The sequence below is a fragment of the Glycine max genome, chromosome 20 (genome assembly GCF_000004515.6).
Source record: "Glycine max cultivar Williams 82 chromosome 20, Glycine_max_v4.0, whole genome shotgun sequence".
NCBI classification, from domain to species: Eukaryota; Viridiplantae; Streptophyta; class Magnoliopsida; order Fabales; family Fabaceae; genus Glycine; species Glycine max.
In genome coordinates, this window is record NC_038256.2 from 43,192,940 (window position 1) to 43,208,525 (window position 15,586).

The 15,586-nt window shown below is 35.2% G+C and overlaps 2 protein-coding genes across 3 annotated transcripts; one reads left to right on the forward strand and one right to left on the reverse strand.

Annotated features, from left to right (window-relative positions):
- Positions 1–4,763: 4,763 nt before the first annotated feature.
- LOC102661742 (disease resistance protein RPM1) lies at positions 4,764–9,447 on the forward strand. Its single transcript, XM_006606250.4, has 2 exons — positions 4,764–9,047; positions 9,143–9,447. Exon 1 carries the CDS (start codon positions 5,052–5,054, stop codon positions 9,027–9,029), a length of 3,978 nt encoding a protein of 1,325 aa, XP_006606313.1. The 5' UTR covers positions 4,764–5,051; the 3' UTR covers positions 9,030–9,047; positions 9,143–9,447.
- A 741-nt stretch (positions 9,448–10,188) lies between these two features.
- Positions 10,189–13,643, reverse strand: PHR35 (MYB-CC domain-containing transcription factor PHR35). 2 transcript variants are annotated; one of them, NM_001252993.3, is made up of 6 exons: positions 13,070–13,425; positions 11,896–11,972; positions 11,736–11,790; positions 11,392–11,464; positions 11,225–11,294; positions 10,189–10,951 (listed from the first exon to the last, which is right to left on the reverse strand). In NM_001252993.3, the coding sequence occupies exons 1-6, from the start codon at positions 13,248–13,250 to the stop codon at positions 10,490–10,492; spliced, it is 918 nt and encodes a 305-aa protein (NP_001239922.1). In that variant the 5' UTR covers positions 13,251–13,425; the 3' UTR covers positions 10,189–10,489. The 2 variants fall into 2 exon arrangements, with proteins under 2 accessions (NP_001239922.1, XP_006605380.1); XM_006605317.4 differs by having other exon boundaries at positions 10,202–10,951; positions 11,392–11,455; positions 13,070–13,643.
- Positions 13,644–15,586: the final 1,943 nt, after the last annotated feature.

Below are 15,586 nucleotides of genomic sequence, written 5' to 3' on the forward strand. Positions count from 1 at the left end.
TTGAAGGAAAAAAAGATATGTATTTTTAGATTTACTTAAAATTATATTTATTGTGATTGCGTTTTTATTTTATCCAAAATAAGATTTCAATTTTTCAACTGAAAATGAGGTTTTATTATTTTCATTTTTTGGTTCGTTTCGAAAAATATTTTTTTACTGAAAATCTAACCAAATATATTTTTATTATCATTTTCTATTTTCAGTGAAAATAAAGACAGAAAACAACCAAATTTAACACCCCTACGTTATTTTAAAAAAATCAATAAATTATGTTTTGGCACATTATCCCGATTTTGTCCTTACAAAACCTCGGTATGTTAAGAAAAAAGGTTATTTATAAATTCTTAAACGATGTCAAATCTTTTGACATATAAAATATATTTAAAATTTTTTTTTTTCATTTCTCTACATACTAAAATATTTAACCAACCTAGTTGTGAATGAAATATATCAAATACTTAATTTATTCAATATCTTTTATATTAGGGTGTGTTTGGTTTGTATTTTTATTTTCTGAAAATTATTTTCATTTTTAAAAGATTAGAATTCTCAAAACATGTTTGGTTTGACTTCTTGTTTTCTGCTTTCAAGAAATAAAAATACTGAAAATACGTTTTAAAAAGGAAATGTATTTTTAGATTTGCTTAAGATTACATATATTCCTAGACGTTTTTATTTTACCCAAAATGAGGTTTCTGATTTCAACTGAAAACGAGATTTTATTGTTTCCAGCTTTTGATTCGTTTGGAAAAATATTTTCACTGAAAATAAAAACACAAATCCAACCAAACATATTTCTATCACCATTTTCTATTTCCAGTAAAAATGAAAACAAAAAACAACTAAACCAAACACCTCCTTAATTATTTAGCATTTTATTTTAGTAAATTATACTTTTAATATCTCATATGTTCATGACAAAGTTGATGTTGTGAAACTAGTTAATGAGGGTTGAAAATAAAATTTATAAAAACTTATATGAGTATCCCTGAGCTCCTTGAGTCAAGTCGCTTAGTTGCTAGTGTTATCGTTACTTTTTGAGTTAATATTGTTATTTGTAAGTGATAATGGAAAAAAAAAACTTATGAGTTATTGTTATTTTTTGAGTTAATATTGTTTTTTTTAAGTGATAATGGAAAAAAATTAGAATTTTGATCTTGATGAAAGTAAATTAGAAAATAAAAATATAATTTTAAAAAAGTTTAGAGACAAAAAAATATTAAACTCGTACAATCCATTGGTTTTTGATATTGAATGATAACAATACATTATATTTATATATTTAAGACTGTAATTTAAAATTATTAATCAAGTTAAAATAGTTCCGTACAGTTGTTTCATGCACTTATCCACACACTTGTTGGTTTTTTCAACATCCTCCTTAAAATGAAATAATTGAACGAGCTGCCATTATTAACCCTGGTTTATTTTATTCTATATATTTTCATTTAACCTTAGCATACAGGCTAAACAAATTGCACAAAAAAATTACAACTTGCTGGTCAACAAACTCATAATGCCATCCACGCGCACCATTGCGCATGTGCATTGTCACAAAAACTCACGTGGCCATAAATACCAAATCGGCCCCTCTCTGTTCATATCCAAATACATTAAATATCCTAGCTGTCACGAGTCAATGGTAACCATTATTCACGTGAAAATCATGCTTCCATATCCTGAGCTTATAAATCAGAGAAGGTATTTATCATAACTAATCGCGATGTTGTTTTTACTCCTCTTTGTATTAAGTCTTCCTTGTTAATAGAGGACTAGAAACTTCATTGTTGTGGAGTTATTCTACTGAATACTCTTAATGTAAACTTCTAACTATTTATTTAATGTTATTTCTAGTGTTCTTTGCTTTTATCTGTGCTTATTTTACATGCTTATGACTTGATCATCTATTTGTATTTTTAGTTAAGTTTTGAGTGTTGGAAAATGTTTGGAATCCTTAGAACTTGGTAGAGCAGTTAGAGGTCAGTTTATCTAGGAATAGAATGCAATAATCTAGTATATTTTGTACTGTGTGCGTACTGCAACTCCCTTAGAACGAGTTTGTTGAGGAATTAAGAACAAAAACTAAGAGAGTTAGGATCATTCATGTGAGAAATCATGGTCTAAGTAAATCGGTGGTGCAAGAACGCTAGAGTAACGCTAAATGGAGAAAAACTTTTAGTACGACAAGAGGAAGTTCATTAGAAGACTCCCTGACGCTTTTACTTTGATATTTATTTCATTTTACATCTTTGTGTTTATTTAATCATTTGTTTAAGTAGCATAGTAAATTACAGAAAATCAAATCATTGATGAACATTTATTTCATTTCCAAAGCTAAAAGTGTTTGCATACTGAATATACAACATCTAAGTAAAACAAATTCCATTAGGATATGATACTCGGACTTATTGTTTTAAATATTACTGTGCAAATTGGTATACTTGTCAATAGGTTAACAATGGTCAATGTCAAAAAATATGATTGTGCTGCATTTTAAAGGGAAAAAAAAAAGGAGAAATCAGGGAGTTCTTTTGGGGGGACCAAAATAAGAGGCTAGGGCACAAGAGAATAGAGAGAAATCATTCACTTGGGGACCCTTTCCTCCATTTTCTTCCACACCTCTTGTTTTCTTTTTGTATTAGTAAGTCTCTCATGACAATGAGAGGCTAAACCACCCATTGTTGGGAGCTCAACAACAAAACACTTTTGATGTAATAATTTTAACTATCTATTTAATATTATTTTGATATTATTGTCTCTTTTCTGTGCTTAATATTATGTTTATGACTTGATCACCCATGCTCATGTAGTGTTATAGGATTTATGCATTGGAAAATGTTTATCTTCTAAGAACTTGAAAAGAGCATCTAGGTAATCCATGTTTAAGGATAGAATGATATTATTTAGCCTTATTTATGCATCTTTATTCATAAAGCAAATTATTTGATATAGCTCTTAAGGGATTAGGATTGAAATTAGGTAATTTAGGCTCTTTCACATGAGGGATCATGATTAGGGTACGTTAGTGGATGAAGGTAATAATCGAAATAACATTAAATAGTGAAAACCCTTAATGTTGCATCAAGAGTAATTTTGGTAGGTTGAGTCTCAACACGCTCTGTAATTCTACTTCAACCGATAACTCACCCCTTGAGTGTTTGTATTCTATCTCTTTAACGTGCTCTACTTAATTATCTTCATCTATGTCAAATTTTACATTCCATACCATTATTTGACTAATATCAAATTTAGTTCATTGATTGCTTAAAATTGGACATATACAAACTCTGAGTACAGTCAAAGTCCCTATGGACTCGACACTTGATCTTACCATTTTAATTACTACTTGGACGAATTGGTGCATTAGTCAATAGTTCAACAAATTTTTGGCGTCGTTGCCAGGGAATTTCTCTTTACTTAATGTGCAAGCCACAATTTGGAAGCAATTATTCTTTACTCATTGATTTGTTTTTGTATTGTTCTTTCTTTTCGATTTAATTTAATCTCTTGTCTAGGTTAACTGCTCTGTAGTAGTTTGCTTCTTGTATGCGATGTAAAACTCCAGCAGGGGACTTAGCTCCATTGGATTTGGAGATTGAGGCTACTTGTAGAAGAAACAACGCACAACTGACCCTAGTGATGAGAGGATTCTTTCATCTGAATCTTCTTCTTCATTTCCCATTGAATTGAGAGAATCTGAAGTTGGTGCCTCTGAAACAACCGTAATGGCAAAAGATCAACCACCAAGGGTGACTCTTGAGGACTATTCTAGTTCTACCATGCCACAGTTTTTCACTAGCATCGCACGCCCAGAAGTTCAAGCAACAAACATTTCATACCCACATTCCTTGATTCAACTCATTTAAGGAAATCTTTTTCATGGTTTACCAAATTAAAACCCCTATACTCATTTAGCCACATACATTGAAATATGCAATACTGTGAAGATAACAGAAGTTTCAGAAGATGCCATCAGACTCAATCTGTTTTCATTTTACTAGTCGGTGAAGCTAAGAGGTGAATGCATTCATTTAAAGGAAATAACTTGAAAACTTAGGAAGAGGTGATTGAGAAATTTTTTAAGAAGTATTTTTTCCGAGTGAAAGATAACTAAGGGAAAGGCAAAATCAAACATAACAAAAGTATGAGGTATAAAAAGATAGTTGAGATACTGAAATCAAAATTGACTATTTTACACATAGTAGAAACATATTTAGGCCTTGTTTATATGTTATGTATTGTTATAAGGTTTATCTTTTAACATCTTGTGGCTTTTTTTTTCCAACAGCATCTTGTTGTTGTATAATGTGTCGATGCATTTTCAATTAATGATTCTTTGAAGAGTATTCTTTAAAATGGAATAATTGAGCGTGTTGCTACCGTTGACTCTCGTTTATTTTATTCAATATTTTTTCATTTAACCTTTAGCATACAGCTAAACAAAATCCCATAAAAACAAGTTTTTCTTCAATGACGAAGATACAATAATCTATTCTATACTTTTGTTCATTTAAAGTTATCTATAATTCAACCTAACAAATCTCATAAAAGATTTACCACGTGCAGGTCAAGTCGTCAAGGACAATTTTTCTTCGATGCAATAATTTATTTATTTGTTTCGTTTAACGTTATCTATCATATTCAACTGAACAAATCCCATAAAGTAATAATAAAAAGATCCCATAAGAAGTTCAACTACCACGCGGCACGCGCAGGTCAAGAATTTGTTTGTTTGTATAGTACTTTTATTTTATCAAGAAGGCGACAAACCCAATAAAAATTTTAGCAGTTGGACGTCAACAAAGTTTCTTGGAGCATGAAGATGGAAGAAATTATTTTGTACGTCTTTGGTTTAGCATTATGATTCAAGTGAACAGATTAACCCATGCTAGTATACATGTCTGCATTCACTAAAAAACCGAACCAACCAACTAGCTGTTGTTAATGGCAGTTTTGGAGCTAGGTAGCTAGTATTTGAAAGCAAAATTAAGGAGACCGTGCAACAAGTAGCGTCCTCATTCACACAACACCTTTAACGCGGTGTTGGAGTTATGCATTTCTTTGACATATACCGCCACGGCAATGAGGCGGAGCAGAGCACTGGCAGGCTGAGAGAAAGACTACTGATGAACTGTGAGCAAACAATTATAGACGTGTCCGTTGAAACTCCAGGTGCAGTGGAACAGAGCAATGACAGGCTAAGAAAAAGACTACTACTGAACTCTGAGCAAACAAATATAGACGTGTCCATTGAAACTCCAGGTGCAGTGGAACAGAGCACCGACAGGCCGAGAGAAAGACTACTACTGATCTCTGAGCAAACAAACATAGACGTTTCCGTTGAAACTCCAGGTGCAGTAGCCACAGCGCTGGAGAAGCTTGATCACATTCTGACTCAAAATTTAATTACCCTGGAAGATGTAATCAAGAGGGTAGGATATGTGAGAGACGACCTCCTTGGCGACACGCAAAATATTATCTTGTCTTCTAATTTAAGTTCAACAGCAGGGGAGTTGAGTCAGAGAGAAAAGTTGTGGCTGGAAGAGGTAAAGGATGTTTGTGATTACACGGTTGGTGTTGCTGAAAAATTCATTGCAAGAACAGAAAGACGGTTAAGCATGGGGAGGCTTTGGAAGGTCTTTTATCTTTATGGGCAATATGCTTCCGAGCAAGAATTTTCCAAGCAGATGGAGTATATCAGCACTCAGTTTGGAGATGCACTTTACAGAAGGTGGATTTTCGGAGATAGAGGGGACAAAATAGGATCAAGATCAAGACCTGTTGCATTTCCAAGCTTTAGCCCACCCGCTAACCTTTTTACAGTTATTGCCAGGACTGTGTCTTTGTGGAGGTCTTTGGACGAGAATTTGAAGACAAGCCAAAGATATTTAGCTCTAATGAGTGCGCTTTTCAGTGATATTGGAAGCGCGGACGAAGGCCTGAACCAGAGACAGAAAGTGTGGGTGAATCAATTAAAACTCGTGGCTCGGAAGGGAGAGTCTCTTGTTGCTGCGTATCCAAAGGATGGGTTTCCCTTTTCCGTCAGCAGATACAGATATGCCAAGAACATCAACCGCTTGTTGAATGAAATTATTCATATCTCAGACAGGAAGAACATCTATGACATTGCAAATATACAAGGCGGGAAACAGAATGAAAGCATTGCTGAAGACAATCACAATTCTCCCGATTCCATTTGCTACCGGGATACCACAGAACTCGATACTGGCGAAAAGCAATTGATGGATGCACTGTTACTTGATGTAAAACAGAGTGGATATGAAGACAATCACAATTCTCCCGATTCCATTTGCTACCGGGATACCACAGAGCTCGATTGGGAACTGGATTTAATCACTGGCGAAAAGCAATTGATGGATGCACTGTTACTTGATGTAAAACGGATTGGATATGAAGACCTAGATGGAAGATACAAAATCTGGGTGAACCAAATCAAAGGTATTGCCCGTGAAACGAAAGCTGTCATTGATGAGAGCGGTGGCCGTGAATTGGATCGTAAGCCAATGCTAAACAGGATTAGACAGAAAATTAAAGATGCCTCCAGAAGTAGAAAAGCACATTATGGTTTGGTTCAATGTGAATCCGGAGCTGAGTCATTACGTCCAAGGACACAACCATTTTTCAACGAAAACGTGAAGGTTTTGATGGCCCAGTTACTTTCGGATGAGAAATTTCGCTGCATTACTTCAATAGTTGGAATTAAAGGCACGGGTAAGACAAAACTAGCCAAAATGATACTTAGAAACGAAGCTGTCATTAATCATTTTGATTATAGAATCTTTGTGCCTCCAAGTTATGCAACAGTTGAACAGATTAAAGAATACATAGCCAAGAAGGCTGCAGAAATTATTAAGGGAGACAAACAAAACGCACTCGCAACCTTGGCGAGTAAAAAACATCTCATAGTTATTGATGGCATAGAAACTCCTCATGTCTTGGATACCTTGATAGAGATCATACCTGACATGTTAACAGCAAGCAGATTTCTTCTTACCACTCACAATGCAAATGTAGCCCAACAAGCAGGTATGAGATCCTTTGTTCACCCTTTACAGTTACTAGACGATGAAAACAGTTGGACTCTGTTCACAACAGATTTGAAGGTGAACATTCCCCTAGAATCAAAACTGTCCGAGACTGGGAAAAAAATTGTGGCTAAATGTGGTGGCCTGCCATTGGAAATAAGAAAAACGAGGAGTTTGCTTTCTGGCAAAGATGTGACACAAGAGGACTGGTCAAGCGTGCTAAAGCATCCCAATCTTCCATTGGAAATATTAAAAATAAGCAAATTGTTTTCGAGGAAAGATGTAACAGAAGAAAAGAAGTGGTCCAGCGTGCTCAAACATCCCGGCCTTCCATCAGAAATATTAAAAATAATCAAATTGCTTCGAAGGAAAGATTTGACAGAAGAGGAGTGGCCAAGCGTGCGTCAAAACCCTTGGTCTGACACACTTAACACGATCAACATCAACTTACCTTCACATCTGAGGCGATGCTTATTTTATTTTGAGCTATTCCCTGCTAATTTTGGGATTGCTGCAAGAAGATTAGTTGCTTTGTGGGTTGCAGAGGGTCTAGTGCATCATGGGGAAGACCAAGAGCCACCAGAGCAAGTTGCAGAAAGGTATTTAAAAGAGTTGATAGATCTGAACTTGGTTCAAATTGCCAAGAGCAAGCCCAATGGCACTGTCAAAACATGTCGTCTCCCTCATGCTTTGCACGATTTGTTGTTGAGAAAGCCTGAAGATGCTAGATTTCCTCAAGTATATACCAGCAAAGAGTTGATTGCAAACCAAAAATATCCCGAAATACGCGAGGTGGCTGATCGTCTTGATGAAAATCATAACTGGCACCAACATATTCATGGTAACATTACCAATGATTCACCTCAAGTGGGAACCTACTACAAGGGTGTTCACTCCTTCCTGTCCTTTGATTTTCGAGAAGGAAGTAGACCAGGCCAAGAATTATGTAACTTTCTGAACCTGTGTATTTCAAGCAACTGTCTTCTACTATTGCGGGTGCTTGATCTTGAAGGCGTTTACAAGCCCAAGTTGCCCGAAAGCATTGAAAGACTTACTCGGTTGAGGTATCTTGGCTTAAGATGGACTTATTTAGAGTCACTTCCATCATCTATAAGCAGCTTGCTGCAACTCCAGACTCTTGATCTGAAACATACTTACATACACACTCTAACCAGCTCCATCTGGAACATGAAACTGAGACATCTCTTCTTGAGTGAGACTTACCGGACCAGATTTCCATCCAAACCAAAAGGTACAGGTAATTCTCTATCTGACGTCCAAACAATGTGGGGTCTTTTCGTAGATGAAGAGACTCCGGTGAAGGGTGGTCTGGACCAATTGGTCAATATCACAAAACTGGGAATAGCATGCCAATCAATGTCACTACAGCAAGAGGTAATGGAATCACAACTTGATGCAGTAGCTGACTGGATTGTGAAACTAGAATACCTTCAATCACTGAGGCTTAAATCAAGAAATGAAGAAGGTCAACCTTGGAAAATAAACTTGAAGTCTTTGAAAAAACACAATAATCTCACTGACATGTATTTGCTGGGAAGCTTGACAAACGCATCTGTTCTGTTCCCCGAAAGCCTTGTTGAGCTTACCCTGTCACATTCCAAACTAGAGAACGACCCAATGAAAATTTTGAAAGATCTTCCAAACCTTCGATCATTGTCTTTGCTTGCAGAATCCTACGAGGGGGAAAAAATGATCTGCAAATCTAAAAGTTTTCCTCAGCTTTATGTCTTGAAAGTTTGGAATTTGAAGCAATTAAAGAATTGGTTGATAAAGCAACAAGCACTCCCCTCTCTCAGACAACTGGAAATCCGATCATGTCCTGGCTTGACAAATCTTCCTTTTGGACTGTGGCATGTTAAAAGTCTCCTTGAGTTGACACTGACAAACATGTCAAAGGAAATCAATATTGGCATATATCGCCTTCCGGACAATTGTAAAGTCCGCAGAGATAATTCTCAGTAGAACATCATTAATTGCATGGTGAGTTGCATGCCTCCCTTTTACGTGTTTGTTTTCTTTCCTTTTCAGCTGACACTTGCAATTAGTTTAATTAAGAAAAATTAAATGTTTGGCAGTGAGCAACAGTTTGTCAACAGCTTGTGGCTAAAGGAAGCCTTACAGACGTCACTGAAGCTAACATTGAAGGTAAGATTGGTTCTTCATCCAAATATACGAAATTGAAAATTTGTTTCTTGAAATAATTTGTATTGGGACATGTAATTATATTAGTGACAGCTGAAATTTATACTATAAAGGTATGTTTGGTTCTTTGTTGAAGGCTACGAAAGAAAAATTGTTTCTTGAAAGAAGTTGTATTGCAACTTGTATTTTCCTTGATTGTGTTGTGTAATGCAAATCCTGATTGAGGGTGTTATTGTGAGTACGGGTGACAAAAATGACTGAATTTGTTATACTTTTGTCGTCATTTAATAACTTTTTACTTTCTTGTGTGTGGAATTTCAGTAATCAAACTATTAGAATGAAAATATCCAAGTGGATTGAGTTTACAGATTATAAAATATTAAAAATTAACTTACCAATATTTAGGATTAAAGTTTGTAAGGATAAACTCTAAAAGGACAAAACCATAATCTAACCATTATTTGTCAAGACATTGAGCTTGCCTAAAACCCAAGAAATAATCAGCCTGCTTTTCACAAATAAAACCACACACTAAGTAATAACTTAAAACCCCCACTCAGTATTGTTTAATCCTATTTAATCCTATATGTAAACCTTACAGTCTTCCAATGGTAACAAGTCAATGAAGAACAAACTCGTTCACCCAATGAGTAAAAAATAAAGCAGACCCTACATAAAAAAAAAAACTTCGTACCCCATTACCCAGAGGCTCTTCGCTATGCGAAGGTATGAGGGAGGGATGTTGTACGCAGCTTTATCCTTGCATATGCAAAGAGGCTGTTTCCGGATTCGAACCCATGACCAACAAGTCACCAAGGTACAACTTTACCGCTGCACCAGGGCTCGCCCTCAGACCCTACATAAAATAAATAAATAAAAATGCAGAACTAGAACACAATAATTCGACATTGAAATACTTTGAAAAATGAAAGGGGGGGCGCCGAAATTCCCTGTAAAAGCTAGGGGTAAGGAAGAAGTGAAAATCAAGGCAATGATCATAAATGGTCAGCGCCAACATTTAGTGACGGGCCAAGTTAAGCCATATAGTATTTCAATTTACACAATGATGTGAGATAAGTTGATTCTCACCAACTTAATGGACAACAACCGATAATAATCTAACTCAGTACTTAATCCTAAAAGCTTGGGGCAAAGCACAATGTCATGAACTCTCTTCATGAGGAGCTAACCTTCCCTACTCAGTACTTAATCCTAAAAGCTTGGGACAAAGCACAATGTCATGAACTCTCTTCATGAGGAACTAACCTTCCCTACCCTACCTACATGCCGTACCTAGTCATTCCTGAAGGATTAACTTTGGCTAAATGAATTCCTTGAGTTCTGGTGTTGGCTTCACTCCAGATCAAAGGTGCTACCATCGAGTCCAAGTTCAGCATCCTCTTCTTCGATCCGCCAGGAGATCCTTCTAGTGTCAACCCTCCCAGACTCTCAAGTGATGTTAGGCAACTTTCAGTGAAACAGTCAGCCCCTTGAGGTTGAAGAATAGGTGATACTACTGAAGCATGCATTCCGCCGACCTCAGTACACGCTTGGGGATAAAAGCCAACGTGATCAACTAGGGAACTTCTGGATGTTTTGCTTTCCAGCCCTTGAAATTTTTGGCCGTCCATGTCAATAGTTACATCCCCAATAAATTGATCTGCCAACATCTTACACGCTCGCTCAAGCATGCCCATGTATCTTCGCTCTGCATCCTGGCGAATTTGCAAGTGCTTCTCTGCCTGCAATACCATAATTCTTAAAAATAGTAAGTGTTAGGGTACACTTATAAGATATAGAGATTATTTCTTTAATAAAATCGCAAATTACAATTCGCAGTTATTATTTAGTTGATGATATCTACCTGCGATAATAAGAGAAGAAAAAAAGACTAAAAGAGTAACCAATCACCAGCATGCAACTATGCACCTAGTCTACCTCCAATACCAACCAGAATAGTCTTAAATAATATACCAAAACAACAAAGCACCTTATATTGTGAAAAGGAAACTTACCTCCACTAGTAAGTGTAGTTTACTTTGCACTTCCATCTGTGCTCTTAATGCCTCCTTGACTTCATGACCCCTATACATGACATTGCAACTCTCAATTTGTTTATCAACAACTACTTAGACATCCAGGCAGGAATAAATTGGTTCTCAAGAAACCATTGAATTCTTACTCGTTAGCATCTGGTAACTTTGGAGAAGAGTTATCAGTACCAGGGCTTTCTTGAAGATATGAAGCTGACATTCCTTGCACAGTTTTTTCAATAAGTAAGATAAAGTTTACTTTAGACCATTACAAAAAAGTTTATATTATAAACAGTATTGCTAGTGTATGATTTTGGCCCTGTTTTATACAGATGGGAATTTCAGAGTCAACCTTTCTCTGAGCAAGGGAACAAAGATAAACATGTACACAACCTATTGAAAAGGACATTGATACATAATTCAATTAGAGACACCATAATTAAAATTCAGATTAGTGGCATATAATTCAAAAGTTCAGAGAGAAAAAACCTACCATCTTTGCATCCCTCATCAGAATCTTTTCCTGATTGCTTACCTAGCCTGTACTTCTGCAATGCAGCAAAGTATAGGATAAAACCAAAAAATTATCATGAAGTTTCAATTTCACCAAAGATTCTATAATTGACTGTTACAACAATTATATGTAAATGAACCTGAAGATGACTCTTCAAATGATAGAGCGTCAAACCCTTGACATTCATGGTCCTCATGATTGCTTTTGGAGTGGCTTCTGCAAATAATAATTTTAGTAATATAATTATGAGAAGACACATAATGATATTACTCCTTTATATAAGAAATTCCTAGAAAATACTCACAAATCATTAATAACCCCACTACACAATGAGAAAGAGTATAACTAGCGTACCCCAGTGCCCGAAAAACAGTAAATCCAATTAAATTTCTAAATTTTGACTTTTCTACTTTTTTAATGTTATTTTGAATGCCTTCAAACTGCTATAACATGCATTGAAGTTTATACCACCTTTAAAAGCATAAATGACCATTTAAGTCAAAAGCCAATCTTAGACACAAAAGGAAAAAAAAATGAATCAAGAATAATAAGATGACTAAATTCCCATGATCTTTAGAAAAATTCTGAAGGCACGTGCACAAGAACAACTTTTCTCCAACAACAAAACTAAAGCTGAGGTACCAATTACTGAAGATTTTCTCCTCCCCTCATTCCAGGATCATGGCACTATGCTAGATATATGCCAACTAACGTATTACGATCCTTGATAAAATCAGTTTTCTTTTGAAAAGAATATTTACATTACAAAAAAACATCAAAACATCAGTTAATGGAAGTATGATAGTATACTGCAATACTAAAAAAAACACATACAGAATTAGTATGGGGAGCAACTATCAGAATTATACACTCAACAGGCAATCATGAAATTGAAGACGCAATCAGAAGAGTCTCATAATAAGTAGTGACTAAAACCTAGTATTTTCCACATTCTAATAATTTCATGTCCTTCTAAATGCTATATTTCCTAGTGATTTTCACATTAAAAAAATAATGAATTTCAGCTTGTTAAGAAAGTAATAAAGAATTAGGGCTTGCTTGTGATGGATTAATGTTGAGTACTTAAAGACAGCTTTCGAAAGAAAAAAAAAATCATTCTTTTGTGGGTTAGCAATACTGACACAGTTTAAGGCACACGGATCATAGACAGTCACTCATTACAAAATATTTGGAGAATAAACCCCACAATGACTAATAAATTTCACAGAATGGGGCTCATGTCCATCACTATTAGTACAGCACAGCAAGAAAACATGAATGGAATTAGATGAAAGGGAACAAAAATGACTTACTACTGGCACCCCCAAGTTGAGTGACAGCATCAACAAAGCGTTCATGAAGGTCAGCGGTCCAACGAAGACGAGGTTTGGGATCGGAGGTTAAAACAAGACAAGGGTCTCCGAGGTGAGCGTGATTGGAGCCACCCTGCATGTCTTCCTGCCCTTCATGAGGATGTATCAACCTAGAAAACATCCTATGGTGAAACTTGAAGCCCCACCGAGAAGCGAAGAAGAAAGAAAGAGGAAAAAAAAAAGGTGAAGATTGTGTTATGGGAGACCCATTTGGCGAAAGAGGAAGCAGAAAGGGAAATGGGAAAATGGGGATGTGAAAAGCACAAGACTTTGGCTTGAGGGAGCTGGCACTGTCACTCTTTACTGGGATTTTGTCACTTTCTGCTGCTTTTCCTTTCTTCTCTTCCTTTTTTGCATTTGCCGCTCTCTGCTTCCCTCCAATCATTTTTCTGTGGGCTTTTTAGGGTTCTCCTTCAAATAAGATTATTAGAATTTTCTCAAATTCCATCAATAATATCAGGCCCAGTAGCTGCGTACTGTGTGGTTAAGTTTGCATGTTGAGTTTGTTAATGAAAATTTGAGTTTGATGTTAAATAAGTCTCATATATCAATGATTAGTTTCAATTCAAATGATTGAAACTTCTAAAAATATCTTATGATCTCACCGAATAATCAAATATCCTTAAAAAAAAAAACATGTTGTTTGGATGGATCCTTATCAGCATGAACAATGTGCGTTCATGATTATCCAGTCCATGATGATCAACGTCCTTTCGTATGGGCTCTCATCACTGCAAGGCTTGCTCTAACACAAATTGTACAGTAAGCCACATTCTTAGTAGGGGTGTGTGGGCTATACCAGGAGCCCATTGGACCTATTGTGGTCCTCCCTCTTTTGCACACACACATTTTTTAAACGTGAAAACACTGGACCATGGTTCTTTTTTTCTTCTTGGTACAGAATATTAACCCTTATAAGTATTATTTTTTCGAGAATGAAGGTTTGAAGAAGATTTGCAATTTTATATAAAAATATTAGAATGTACATATATAACCCTTTTAAAATTTTGAAGAGGGATGGTTTAATTAGGCCAATTTTAAGTAAAAAAAATGTCATAATCACATTTTCCTTTCCGAGGGAACTTGTGAGAGCCCATTTGACAATGTTCATACTTCATACTAGTAGAGGTGCACTAGATTGTCTTTATTGAAGTTATTGTTAAATTGTGCCGAAGGAATAACAAAATAAAATAAAGAAAAGTCCATAACTCTACTAAAATTCTCTGATAATGGATCATCTATGGTTTACTTTTGTAGTTTCAAGATTGTTAATTTGTTAGTTTTAATTTTTAAATGTAATTGTTTAGGGTGTGCTTGTGTGGATTTGATGTTGCTTGTGTGCGCGGTTGCGATGCTCTTATTTTAGCACCCTATTTGTGTAAGTATCGTTGGACATTTTCAATTAACTATATGTTGGGAAAATAATTAGCATTTGTCAACCTAAATTTTAAGAGAGTTCAGTAATAAAAAAAAAATACGTTCACAAAATTTAAATTTTTTACAAGATAATTTACTCTTAAATCAAAGTCAGCGTATTGCCCCCTCAATTGGGCTCGTTGGAACATGCCTATCGTAAAAAAGTCATAAAAATTGAGGTGTTTAGAAAGTGTTGCTAAAAAAAGTCATAATTTGCCCCTTTCATGTTAAAAAAGGAAAACGTACTAGAAGGAAATTGCATGGACTAGAACCTATTTTTGCTATACAACTGGTTTTGAATGTTGTTGGGGGGACACGGTGATTTGATCTTATTGGAGATTAAGCTTGAATTATTGGAGCTACAACTTTAGGCCATGACTTAAGTGCACACATGTTTTTAATTTGTCTATAGTTTGCATCTTGGGACACATGTAAATCCAAGTGCTTTATACCACCATGAAATAGTATTTATCATTTAGAGGAAAACCAGCCTGCCACGATTTCAATCTCTTCGATTTTCTTTTGACAATGATCTTTGATATCTAGAAGTTAATGATTTCTATCTCAATGTCAAGCCTGTTCATCGAAATTTACCTGTCAAAGATTTCCTTGGTCAAGTAGGTACCACCCTTCTGATTTATAGACCTTATACTTTATCTTTCTTTTTTTTTTTTTTTCAATCTTGATCTCATTACATTTGATATTTGTGGTATTTTATGTAGTTTTTCTAAGCCAAACAATGTACATTCATATAATATTTTTGCGGTTGCTCTTTCCTTAGTTATGTTATATATTGAACTGACACACACAAAAATTGTTATATATTGAACTAGAATAAAATTATTTGATGTCATTCTCAGAATCTTAGAAAGCTGATCATCTTCATATCGTGTTTAATTTTTGGACTTTTAGAATTAGAATTAGACTTTTTCAAACAACAAAGATATTGAAAATGTGTATGTTTCTTTTTATCACTAGCTCCCTCCTTAAAAATTCATCAATTCTTTTTATAGTTTTACTTTTGACTTATCATATTAAATT

Coding starts and splice junctions, on each gene's coding strand:
- LOC102661742 (XM_006606250.4), top strand. CDS start 5,052: ATGCATTTCTTTGACATATACCGCCACGGCAATGAGGCGGAGCAGAGC.
- PHR35 (XM_006605317.4), bottom strand. CDS start 13,514: ATGATTGGAGGGAAGCAGAGAGCGGCAAATGCAAAAAAGGAAGAGAAG. Junction 11,791..11,895: donor ATTTGAAGAGTCATCTTCAG/GTTCATTTACAT, acceptor GCTGCATTGCAG/AAGTACAGGCTAGGTAAGCA. Junction 11,295..11,391: donor AAGTTACCAGATGCTAACGA/GTAAGAATTCAA, acceptor TGTCATGTATAG/GGGTCATGAAGTCAAGGAGG.